The sequence below is a fragment of the Pieris rapae genome, chromosome 24, assembly GCF_905147795.1.
Source record: "Pieris rapae chromosome 24, ilPieRapa1.1, whole genome shotgun sequence".
Classification (NCBI taxonomy): domain Eukaryota; kingdom Metazoa; phylum Arthropoda; class Insecta; order Lepidoptera; family Pieridae; genus Pieris; species Pieris rapae.
This window is the reverse complement of record NC_059532.1, coordinates 2613706-2627020: the sequence shown is the minus strand read 5'-3', so window position 1 is coordinate 2627020 and position 13315 is coordinate 2613706. Positions and strand designations below refer to the sequence as shown.

At 31.8% G+C, this 13315-nt stretch overlaps 3 protein-coding genes across 5 annotated transcripts in view; 1 reads left to right on the top strand and 2 right to left on the bottom strand.

The window, feature by feature from the left end:
- The window catches only part of LOC110996039 (5'-AMP-activated serine/threonine-protein kinase catalytic subunit alpha), a 141634-nt gene that overhangs the window by 69376 nt on the left and 58943 nt on the right, over nucleotides 1–13315 (top strand). The gene's annotated exons all lie outside the window — the stretch shown is intronic.
- LOC110996046 (protein TEX261) lies at nucleotides 40–3268 on the bottom strand. The gene is made up of 5 exons (XM_022263533.2): nucleotides 3105–3268; nucleotides 1910–1989; nucleotides 1075–1296; nucleotides 515–626; nucleotides 40–162 (listed from the first exon to the last, which is right to left on the bottom strand). The coding sequence occupies exons 1-5, from the start codon at nucleotides 3169–3171 to the stop codon at nucleotides 44–46; spliced, it is 600 nt and encodes a 199-aa protein (XP_022119225.2). The 5' UTR covers nucleotides 3172–3268; the 3' UTR covers nucleotides 40–43.
- LOC111002586 (gastrula zinc finger protein XlCGF57.1-like) lies at nucleotides 3894–11953 on the bottom strand. 3 transcript variants are annotated; one of them, XR_006751015.1, is made up of 9 exons: nucleotides 11869–11898; nucleotides 11639–11770; nucleotides 9051–9186; nucleotides 8740–8790; nucleotides 7777–7803; nucleotides 6422–6523; nucleotides 4827–6001; nucleotides 4589–4591; nucleotides 3894–4189 (listed from the first exon to the last, which is right to left on the bottom strand). XR_006751015.1 is itself a non-coding variant. In XM_045633634.1 (7 exons), exons 1-7 carry the CDS (start codon nucleotides 11887–11889, stop codon nucleotides 4935–4937), a joined length of 1521 nt encoding a protein of 506 aa, XP_045489590.1. In that variant the 5' UTR covers nucleotides 11890–11953; the 3' UTR covers nucleotides 3894–4934. The 3 variants fall into 3 exon arrangements, 2 of the variants coding, with proteins under 2 accessions (XP_045489590.1, XP_045489589.1); XM_045633634.1 differs by having other exon boundaries at nucleotides 3894–6001; nucleotides 11884–11953; XM_045633633.1 differs by having other exon boundaries at nucleotides 3894–6001.

Below are 13315 nucleotides of genomic sequence, written 5' to 3'. Positions count from 1 at the left end.
AACACTTCCACAATTCGTTATAATAAATAAAATCTAGCGTAATTCAAAAGGATTTTTTATTTCGTTGTGGCAATATTGAATCTTTGGCAAAACTGAAGAAAGACAACAGACTATATCTCTTCGCTTTTTGGGATAGATAATCTGTGACCACGTTGTTTTCACCTGAAAAACAAAAATCAAATTAAATACATAAAATATTTACTTTTAATCGAGTAAGTCGAATCGATGACGTAGCATGCTTGTAAACAATGTCTTCTGACTAAAGCAAATATTCTCTTAAACTAAGTGTTTGAATGGTTTTTAACCTGTATTTTACTTTTACAAGCATGTTACGTCACGGGACTGGTGCGAGCCATCTTGCCTTTGAATTTTAGCGGGTTTTTGAAATTATAAATATTTATTAACATAAAAATATCAATTTGTTTGGATCTATAGTCACTAAAAAATAAAATAAAATGATTTTTAACACCTTGTCAGTGTCAAAGATGGTAAAAAAATAAGAAGTATTTCGTACCAAGCAGATGTTGTCTTTCCCCCGTTGTCGGTAGGACGTAATCATTGGCTGATAATGACACGAATAATGCGAATGGTACTACCCATAGACATAATGTGAAGTATGCTAGCACCTGTAAAAAAATATTTAAATATGGGCAGACCAAGTTTTAGACTTGAATATGCAACTTTAAAAGTGCATGGTCACATATACGTTAATGTTGCCAAAGTATTTGCATGGTCACCATTTATTTTTTAACATTCTAATTATTTTTTTCTACACTAATATTATAAAGAGGAAAACTTTGTTTGTTTGTAATAAATAGGCTCATAAACTACCTACTGGACCGATTTTAAAAATTCTTTCACCATTCTAAAGCTACATTATCCACGAGTAATATAGGCTATATTTAATTTTTAAATATAGCCTATATTACTCGTGGATAATGTAGCTTAAAGAAAAGTTTTCAAAAAGCATAGTTAGCATAAAAGATGGAAATGATTTACATTTAAGGAACCGAAAGTGAATTCTGTATTAAATTATTTGTCTCTTAAACTGTCTGTATAAAAAAAGAAACTTACCTCCGAAAAGCCATAATATGTTGTACCGAAGAACTTAAATGCTAAGTAATGGTGCAATATCAAATTGAGCACAGATGACACAAAGGTGACACTTGTTAGCCGAAACACAGGGAAATCTCTCAACAACAATGCATGTAAAAATTGCTGAAATAGTCCCAGACTATTTAATTGTAGTGGTATATCCTCAAAGATTATTAAACCAAGATGTATGACTGCCGTGGCCTGAAATGAGAAAAAAACATTTTATATAAAAATTTAAGTTATTAAAAAAATATTTTAAATTTGCAATCCTCTAAATTGATTGTCACAGACATATTTCTGGGGTTGGATCTTATATTCAATACCTTGAATTTGATTATACTGAGTATGTAGGAGTCTCGGGGGACCTTGATTCGAAAACCTCTGTGAGATTTGGAGTAATTTATGCTGCTTGAGTTGTAATTTAAGCTAATTAATAATTTTTTTCGATGTTTTGTGCAATATTAGAAATTTGTAAACAATCCGCCAGAACAGTGTGTTAGTGTTACAGTGCAGATTATTCGTTAAAAAGCCGTTACTTTTTACATTTCTGTTGTTTTCTCATCAAAGTGCGTGCTTTTATTTGTTTTTTTTTAAACTTGGTGAATTTTGCTTGGTAAACGACCGGCTTAAGTGGATGACTTTGATGACGATGGGCCCAGTTAATGTTAGGTATTATATGTATGTTTTGGTTTATTTTTATTTTTCTACTGATATAACTGTTTCTAGTACTTGAAATTGGTTGGGGGTGATAAGTATACCCTCCCCCGACCTCAAAATCGAGGTATTGAATTGTAAACCTTAACCAAAAACTTACCACTACAGTCCATGATATAACATACTTTGCCATTACACTGTATTCTTCAACTAACTCTGCCAAATAGTATAAACCGGCAGCTGTAACATTGTAATGGATGTTTGAGTAAAAATATCAACCGTTTAAGCTTAGTACACAGGATTAAAAAAATTGATAATTATAATCAATATATTGTATGGAGTGAGCATAGAATATTACTTTAAACAGGTAAAAAAGATATGATCCACACGCTTGTTTACTGTATGCCTCTTAATACCTATGACTGTACCAACAGTTGAATTTATATTGAATAATAATGAAAAAGATATTGATAAAAAAATAAATAAAGAGGTGGCCTAGTAGCATCGGTGTACAACTCTTATTCTATGGTTGTAGGTTTGGGCCTGGCTGTTCACCAATGGACTTTCTATTTAATATTAACTGCTAAGGTGATGTAAATACCATGCAAGTAAACCTGATCATGTACATGCCTATTAAAGGAAACAAATGATCACTAAACATAATCTAAGAATCTAAGGCCCACATTTTATAAGGTAAACAATTAATGGTGCTCCAAGTTCATTGTTTATATTATTTAACATCCATTTTCTTTCCTTGTGCAACACCCAGAGATTCGAGGGCCATAAAAATTATAGACATTCAATTATAATATTGTTAGAATTAAACTTTCTTTATTTTTAATGCAACACAAGTGCTATAAGTTCACATGTTTTGATTTAAAGTGTTGTAATTAAGCATTGTAATAATGTATACAATATACATTTAATTTAAAAGTCTTAATACATTAAAATATGTTTATATTAATGCAGGTACTCCATACTGTTCCATTAATTTAAATTAACATAAATTTTAATAATCAATTTAAAACAAAACCGACAATCTATATTAAAGACTATGCTTGGTATTGGCAGTAAAATTCAAAAATTTAGCCCGAAATTGTAAATCAAACTGTAAATATGACTTCACACTACGTAAATTAAAATTTGCTACAATAAGAAGTAAAATAACAGTTTGTAATAAGAAAATAAATGAAACTATTATAATTTTATATAAAAACATTCAGTTATTACACTGAGTGTGCCAAATGATTAAAGTATTGGTTTATTTTTAGCGTATTGCTAAAGATATAAAATAATATTATATTGCTGTTAATCTTATCGGTAAAATTCAGTTTGCACTAAAAATATATACGTACCTATGGCTAGAGTCACAAAAACAGCTTGCACACATAATGATAAAATACTTAATAAATAGAGAAACATATTTAAATAGGTTTTATTTTTAATAAAAAACAATCTAACTGACTAACTCATACCGTTATCCATTGTCTTACGGTTTGATGTACACAGACGTTAACAATTTAATCCAGCTATTTGTCAAAATTCTTGTCAATATAGCTACAGATTCAAATTTCAAGCGTATTTATGTAAAAGTTTATCAAGTGACAGGATAGTAGCGATAGTAATATTAATAAAAAAGATTTTATTAGATTAGATCGGTTAGTACTAGAATCAGACAGTAAATCAAATAAAATTATTCATCTGTTTGAATTAATCGGTGATCAATTCACTTTAGCACTTGCTAATCCATAGATAATTTTTAATTATACAATAATAATAAAACAAAAGATAGAGTAAATGAATCCATTTAATTTTCTTCTGATTTATATAATATATAAGCACTAAAATTAAACATGACATTGCAAACATTAATATCACATGAATATTTAAGTACCTAAACAACCATATATTAAAAAATTAGCTCAATATCACAATCCTTAGTACTAAAACACGAAAAATACAGATCTGCTATTTTAGTTTTATTTCCTAATATATGTGTAATTTAAATATATTTTGATCGTGATTTTCATTGTTGATATGGGAAATATACGGTTAGAATAACTTTATTTCTCATATGAATTAAAAAATTCGCTTACTGAGAAAAACATTACAAGACTAAATAATTATTACTAGAACGCACAGAGGGTACCTATACAAAAATTCACAAAACAAATACAGTAACAAAAATGTAGGTAGACACAACAAACTCGAAACGGTCAACCAAGCAAAAACATAGGTTTAGGTATGTCTAATACATCAACAGTGCACTTCCTTGTTACATGGTACACTCAATCCTCAATAGACAATCACAGCTTTATTGCAAAGTTCCCAAGGCGTTGGCAGCGCCACGGATATTGAGTGAACTAAAACTAAATTGTCTTTAAATAAATAAACGGAAGCTCTCACATTTTATATCGTCATTACAAAAGAAATATTCTAACTTCGTGCGCGTATCATCATAACCTAGTTGTGTAGTTTCAAAGTTTATTTTATTTGATCACATATTTATTTAGATTTATGGCATATAGGTTCCACAAACATTTTATAGAGCGAGCCATCGGCCCGTGCCACAGACAAGAAAAAAGTAAACTCTTATGTGACAAACATTTCGTAAAATTTAAACATAATGGCGTTTTGTTTTTGTTTATATTACGATTTTTCATCTTATAACAAGGTATATTTTACAATTAAAATGCATCCCAATTCATGAGACTAAAGAAAATAGTATAAACTGAAGCCTGTACTAGCTATCACAAGCCTGAATCTCCACTTCAGCAAGGCAAATGTCAAACTTCGGTAAGGAATATTATTTGACAAACTAGATTTAATTTTAAGTAACATTCTGGAACACGAGTCTTAGTTTATCTCGGTATTAAAACATCTAGATTACTTTTTGACTTTCGTTTGTTTTATCTGTTACAAGACCATTTTCTAGGACGTCAATCAAATTTAAAACTAATGTCTTACTTGAAACTGGCATAAAGCTATAACTATAGCCAATAAAAAAAAAAAAAAAAAAAAACATGTCAAGAGCTGTCAAACCATTTTATGCGTAAGAATTTGACGGGGCTCGACACGAGATTTTGACGTGATAAACAAAGTTGAATATGGGCGTAAGTCTGTCATTGAAACAGTTTCAGATATCGTTTATTATATATGGCCACCCCATTCTCTAATTTCATGGCTTAGCTTGCTTGGCTATCAGACTTCGAATGGTGTGCTCTTACATGTACTTTAAGACCGGTCACTTGCACAAATCCCTTCCCACATTCCTTACATACAAACCTCTTATCGTTTGTATGTATTCGCACATGTGTTTCTAAATGTTCCTTCCGCTGAAAAGATTTCACACAAACATGACACTGAAATGGCCTTGTATCCAAATGGCTAACCATGTGTCGCTTCAAATATGTCTTATTTATACACTTAAAGTCACACATTTCGCACGAAAATGGTTTATCATTGTGATGTACGGACATTAAATGCCATTTTAAAGAGTTATATTTCACGAATTTCTTCGAACACAATTCGCAGGATATCTGCAATGACTTGTCATGCACGAATGCAATGTGACGTTTACGAAGATACCAAGAAGGAAACTTTTCCGAACACTGCGGACAAGGGAATTCGCCCTTGTGCGATAGTCTGTGGTACGAATACGCGCCATGCGTCTTGAAGGTTTGATTGCACTTTTGACAGCTGTACTCAGTGTTGCTATGCGTTAACTTTATATGTTTTTTCAACATGAATTTCGTCAAAAAGCCCTTGCCACAGGAGTCACAGAGCAAAGGCCCGGATGTTAGGTGATTTTTGTAGACGTGTGACAATAGATTTCCGAAAAAGGTAAAATTTTGATGACATTCCGGACATGGCGCCTCAGAATCCGTAATTCGAAAAGCGAATATGGAACAACGGACGGCGTTATTAAAGCTTTGTTGGTGTGTTATGGTGACATGATCTAGAAAATCATCTAACGTTTGCATATCCTTTGGGCAAGCTTTGCAGGCCAAGTCCGTGATTTCCAATTTTACTTTCGTCTCTGTATTGATACATTTCAATGCGTCATCCAATTTCGTCTCAAAATGTTCGTAATTATGCTGTTTCAGTTCGGATATTTTGATGAAAACTTTGTCGCAGAAAAAACACATATATTTGCTGTAGGACCATCTGAACGGTGTTGAAGTGGAGTACATCACTATTATCTTGACGATATTCCGTATATCCACTGTTCGATAATCTGATTTTTCTGAATCTGAAAAGATAATTGATTAAGTTAAATTTGAAATTAAGTCTTGTATGTTCCTTTTTATACTGGTATCATTAAAAATAAAAATTAGTAATAACAAAAGAAAAATAAATTAAAAAAAACAAGGATTTGTCCTCTATCAGCAGGAGGCATGGTGAAATAGGAGCACGCACTTACATACTCGTGAGAACAAAACGCAAATACGTAGTATAAACAACTAATATCAACGCATACACGAATTCAAGTACAACTACAAGTAGTACCCGTTCACGAGTATGACGCATGGCCACACTCGGGCCGAGTGTGGCCATGCGTCATCGCCTCGCCATATTTTAGGGAGAGACAACCCAACGCATGGACCCCGCCACAAGCAATGATATATAAGTGAGCATGCTTTTACTTGATTTCGTATAATAAATAACAAACCTGTTATCTCTGTAATTTTATGCTTTTCCTTTTTGATCCTTTTATCCGATTTACTTTGTAACTTCTTTAATGTACCTAAATCTATATCATCGTCAGAGTCCTCTGAAACAGAATATTTTAAAAAGTTTGGTCAATGATTTGTTAACATGATCCAAATGTAAAATTATCACGACGCCAGGCGAAACATTGCGTTTGACTATGATTTTTTTTCCTTATCTTGGCCTGCACGGTTTGTGCATTAGCCATGTACAAAAGTTAGGAAGTGCATTATTAGGTTTATTGGATATGAAATTAGTACCGAATTTTGAAGAGGAACAGATAAATTTTATTATAAGTACGTATATACATAAAGCTTAGGTTATAATTTTATATTGTTACTAGCAGACTCGGCCAAGCGTTGCTGTGGCTAAGATTTTTGTTATATTACATAGTAGTAAACTATTCAAGGGAAACTGTAGGAGAACTTATGTGAAACGTTGGTCTTTTAACACATCTGTTAGAATTGTAGTAAATAATAAACAAATAATTTGCAATAAAATAAAATTGCGACTATAATTTGAGATTTAAACTATCCTCTATCTCTCAAGTTGGATCGAACTGCACATGGTGTGCAAATTTAATTGATCGGTTCGGTAGTTAAGGAGTCCATTGAGGACAAACATTGTCACACGAGATTTATATATATTAAGATGAAAAATGGAACTGGCTAAAATTCTATATACATCAATATTTATATTAGATAAAAGGAAATAGAGGTAGGAAACGGAATATTTATGGATAAAAGCGAGGAAATAAAAGCGGAACGGTCATGTCTATTACAGGCAAAAAAATATATGGTTAAAATCCCCAACGTCATTGCCACACTCACATGTGTCGTCAGGCAAAAGGTTAAGCCTTCCCAAATGCAAGGAAATGCATGCATGGCCTAGCCTCATATACGTATAAGGGTCGAGACTATGATTTCTCGCGTTAGGTTCATTTTCACATGTAAGATTTGCCGCCAATTTACAAAAACAAATGACAAATTAATCCACATCAGGATTAGCAAAGAGTTCTAAAATTAAAATTCAAAAATGTTTTCATTAGAAATGTTTCTAACTGGCCAGTTCTAAACATTTTCAGTGTTACCCACGTGAACAGACCAACCACAATCGTGGTTTTACGGGAGTTTCTTCTTTTTTTTTAATTATGGGGGATGGCTATACCTATTGGCTATATTTTTTTGGGGATAGCCCTGTAAGCAAACTGGGCCATATTTTAGTAAGATAATTTTCAAAATCGATTTAGTAGATCTCTGCAACCTTACAAACTTTAACCTTTTGTACTCATAATTTGTGATGTGTGTTTGTACATACCTTCTGGTCCGTCTGGCGTCACAAAATCTGAAATATATTATTAATCTGTAATAACAGTAAGAGGAACAGTAATTTTTCCCAGAGATACAAGTTAATTAAATTCAAAATCTATGGAGTATAGTTTTGATTTATTTATTATTATTTACTAACATACTTATATTAAACATAACATACTTAAATCTTAATATATATATTTCTTGTGTGCGTGTGTATGTGACTGAACTCCTCCTAAACGACTGGACCGATTTAGACGAAATTTTTGTGTGTGTTCAAGGGGATCTGGGAATGGTTTAGATTCACAATTTTGTCCGCTGGACAATGTTTTTTTAATTAATTTTCAATTTATTAGTTGTTGGTGATTTTGGAATGTTTTACATTGGATCCGACAGACGGCGCTACCATCGCAGTGTCAAATTTTAAATAATATTCGAATTTTAATTTTAGTCTGTCCCGAAATTTAAAAAAAGTTTTGTTATCATTGTGTTATATCGTGTGTGACCATGTGCTGGATCGTTAGATATTGTCATAACATTTGAATAATAATTTTCATCAAAATGGCTTATTAAAAATTGAAATTTTGAAATTAAAGACGTGTAGACAGGACAACGTCTGTCGGATCCGCTAGTATATATATATAATTACATTATAGATATAAGTATTATTTATTCCTTACAAGGAAATTCCGGAAGAACTCGCTTAGATAAAAAAATATAAATTAAACTTCACATATGGCAAGTGACTACAAATATATAATGTAGATAGACACCAATTTACTATCTTACTATATTAGGTACATAGCGAGGGTATAGTACATAGGAGGGTAAAGTAAGACAGTAAGTTATAACATCAAAAAAATACTTTTCATCAGAATTTCTGTTAGTAAAATGTTCCCAATATTTTTTATAGCTACCCAAATATATTTCAAAAAATTATCAAGCAATCAATTAATAGATTTATACTAACCTATTGGTGCAGTCTCGATTGGTGGTTTGAGTTTTACGTCAGGAAATGTGTCTGAAATTGTTTAATCCATTATAAATAATAGAGTGGTGCATTATAAACATTTGTAAATCTAGGCCATAGATTGCATCCTTCTTAAGACACGCTTTCATCTTGATTATTGCCAAAAATGAAAATATACTACTGAATGTTGCCTTTGCTATGGATCAGAAGTAATCACTTATAATAAATATTTGTGCTATTTGTCTATGACTGAGGCACATTGTATAGGTATTTAGTATATAAAAAAAAGAATATAATTTTACTAGAACTACCTAAAACATGTTTGTACTTCGAAAATCTCTGTTCATTATCTAACACTTGTATTTTGAAGGAATATGCATCTTGAAGTTTCATTATACATTGAGTACATATAGCATATTGTCTGGTGTTATCAGGAGAATGGTAAATCTGAAACAAATTATAAACATATTCAAAACATAAATCTAATATTTTTATGCATATGTTTGTACAACTATCCATAGATTAATTAAATTCCACTCCTATCACTTCTGTCTCTCATTTCACAATTGCACTTTTGCAATACCTTATTGCCCTCCCTTTTATAAAAAATAGGATAATATAGTTATAATTCAATCATGTGTATTATAATAAACTTTATATTGCTTAAAGAGACAGCTTCTGTTTACAAAACATGACATACTATTCAAATTAAAACATTTGAAAGATATGTGGTTCATCTCTAGTACTAATCCTTCTGAATGTCATAGCATAATTTTTACTCAATAACATGATAATAAAATAATGCCCAGTAGACAAAGCTACAGGTCTGTCTAAAAGCAAAAAAATAAAGGATACAGCATTATGGAAAATAACTAAGGTAACAAATGTTACGATAACAATCAATAAAATGAATTGGAAATGGGCACTGCACATGGTAAGAGGTAAAAAAAGTGGACCAAAACACAACTTAACTGGTGCCCAAAGTACAGTAAACAGAAGACAAGGTGAATAGACCACATTAAAGAAACAGCATGTGCTACATAGCAGAGAGTGGCACAGTGCAGGGAATGACAGGATTTGGAGGAGGCCTTTGACAAAAAAAGGGCACACAGATACACTAGAATAGATGATTACAAAGTAAATTTATATAAATGTAAATACCTAGTCTTGCCATAAATACTGAAACAAAGAAAAATATTTTTTTTTTGTTGCAAATAACATTTATTACTTTTACAGTGTGTTAGTTTAATACATAAATAAAAAACAATTTATAATATAAAAAGCTTATTCGAAGTGGTCTCCATTGGGTGCGATACAGTCCTTAAAACGTTGAGGCCAGTTATCGATAGAAGCACGCACTCTTTCCATGGGAAAAATCTGCACTGCCAATCGTACGGATTGTCTTAGGGCCTCCAAATTATTATGCCGTTTAGAGCAAGCCATACTCTCTAAAACTGACCATAAATCATAATCTAGCGGATTAAGATCGGGACTAGACGACGGCAAGTCTTCAGCGCTGATGAAGTCCGAAACGTTCATTTCCAACCAAGACTGCGTAGACCGAGCTTTATGACCCGGTGCCGAGTCTTTCTGGAAGGACCATTCTTTTTTATTGAAAATGGTGTTATTAAAGGGCTTCACTACCTTCTCAAGGATGGTATCTTGATACACATGTGCCGAAGTTTTGCTACCTTTTTCACAAAAGTATGGCTCAGTCTCTCCTTTATAGCTAATACCCCACCAAACCATCACTAAAGTCGGATAGTGCCCACGTTGCACTCTGTCTACTAATTGGGAAGCTTCCTTAGAGCTTTGAGAATAAATACGGTGATTTTGTTTGTTAAATTGTTGCTTGATTGTAAAAAAATTCTCATCCGTAAACAAAGCTTTTCTGTGACCTACCTATGCGTACCGCTTCAGATTTTTTTTCGATTTTATCACCCTAATCTTTTTTAAATTATCAGTTGAGAAATTATCAGTACGTCTCTTATAGGCTACAAGTCTAGGTCATCTTTTAAAATACGCGACATGGTTCTAGGTGCTATCTTCATCTCCCGATATAAAATCTTTTGCTTTCGGACAGGATTTCTTCGAATTCTTTCCCTTACTGCTTTGACTATCTTTTTCGTACGAACACTACGTGGACGGCCAGATATTTTTCAGTCACAAACAGAGGAGGTCTCATTGTACCTATTAATAGCCCGGTACACAAATATTTTTCTAATACCAAGCGTATGGAGAGTTTTAAAAATTGCATTTGGCTCCATACCTACTTTGTGTAATGCAAACACAGAGATTTGGTTCTCTTCATCACCCCACTGCATTTTAATATCGCAAAATATAATATCAAGTATTGGCGCCAAAATGAGAAAACTTAATGGACAATCATATAAAAATGACACATTCCAAATTCAAATGTAATATTTTGTTTATTTTTAGTTGTATCAGTATTTATGGCCAGACTAAGTATATCTTAATAAAGGCTATTATTATTCTATAACAAGAACTAAGCTAATATATATAAATTTATATATTTCATTGTAACAATTACATAACTATGTGTATATTATTATTGGATTATAAATATAGCTTTTGTTGTAGTTGAAAAGTAGCAACAGTCACAGAACTATGGACAAAATAACTAAAATAATCTTATATGTAGATAAGCATTAAAAACATAAAAGCTCAGTTTGAGACATTCTTCAATCCTCTAAAGACATGTTTTTGGTCCATTAACAGACACATTAAGTTTAGTTTAGTTTCGTTTTACTTTTATTTTAAGTACTATTGTAATTCATAATTACAATAGTACTTTAACATCTAAAGTTGTGGAGATTCGTTTTACTACAAAGTTACAATACTTGTTAGTGTAGTGTATTACAATAAGTAAAAACCTTACCTTAATATCAAAGCAAATCTTCAACATATCTTCGTAGGTTATCGTATTAATCAATTCCGTTAAACTTTGAAAACAACCTTTAGCATGACAACATCTGCATAAATCCATTTTAAGTTGTCGTTCCTTCCTACACTGTAAATAAAATATTTCTAAAGAAATTAAATTAAGAGTATCTTTAACTACCTTAATACATATATAGCTATTAGATATTAAATAAAATATAAACACACAAGTATTGAACACACATTCATTTTTCACATATATTTTGAAGTTGGAAGTTGGAACTTTAAAAATAAACAAAGTATCACATGCCACAGTTTATCACGAAGTTTTAGGCATTCGTCACAGATAAAAAGAGACATAGATTACAAAATTATAAAGGGATGTTATTTAATTATATATATATTAATTATAATTTAACACAAACAGAAATGTATTTTTTAGTGATAATCCTAAGTTAAGCATCATTTAAAAATATTGCAAATATATATTGAAAGTTTTTATTCGATGCAAATGTATTTTAAGGTATATAAATAAATTACATACAAAATATGGAAAATTTGATAATATCACCTCGTTCAACAGCCCGTACATACCCCTTCAAATCATTTTTTTGAAAAATATATAATACCAAACTTAGGGCAGCGAGAACTAATATACATTTTAAAATTATAGTCAAAATTATCTCAATTTGCAAGTATTTATTGAAATGCTTTGTTCTATTAATTCAGGTTAAGGTTGATTGGTGTAATGATTCAACCAACAAGTTTTGTATTATGAACTATATCGAAGTTTTATTTAAGGAGTTAAACATTAAAGGCTTAAATTTGATTCAAATTTTTGCACAATGTTGAATTAAGCTATTCCCCATTTCCAAGTGTCTAGCATATTTTTAATCTAAACAAATTTAGTTTTCAGCAATTGTTATTTTAAATTGCCTCTACGTCCGACGCGAATTTTCTTATCTGGCTAATGGCTTACTTAATTTTCAAAATCCGAGTTGGCAACACTGCCCGACGCCCTTCGATTTCCATAATTTAATTTGCTACTGTGACCGGTGACGTATACCCGTACAAGAATTTTGGCCATGATCTTGCTGCTTTGCCCGGCATCTATCTCTACAAATCGTGGAATATGTGTTGGGAAAAGAACGGCCGGATTAAGGGTCGTTTCTTCTATACTAATATTATAAAGAGGAAAGGTTTGATTTTTTGTTTGTTTGTTTGTATGAATTGAATAGGCTCCGAAACTACTTGGCAGATTTGAAAAATTCTTTCACTGTTGGAAAGCTACATCATTCCTGAGTGACATAGGCTATATTTCATTTTCAAAAAAATAGGCATCCTTACTAAAATTACGATAACATTAACATTTGTTTATTATTTGATACAATTCTAACAGATGGCGCTGAGTTAAAGGTAGTAGTTTGGCAAGACGACGTTTGCCAGGTCAGCTAGTGTATGATATACAGTCTTCCGTTCCCAGGAAGCCGTGGTTTGCCAAATTGTCGCTTGGTAAAACTGCCACTTCTACTATAATCCGTATGCGTCTGGGACATAACAGCCTTCCAGTTCATTTGCACAAACTCGGTATCGTAACTAGTACCGCTTGTGAGTGTGGCGAGAGTTATTCTGACTTGAATCATGTTTTCTTTTCTTGTCCTAAGTATGACCATTC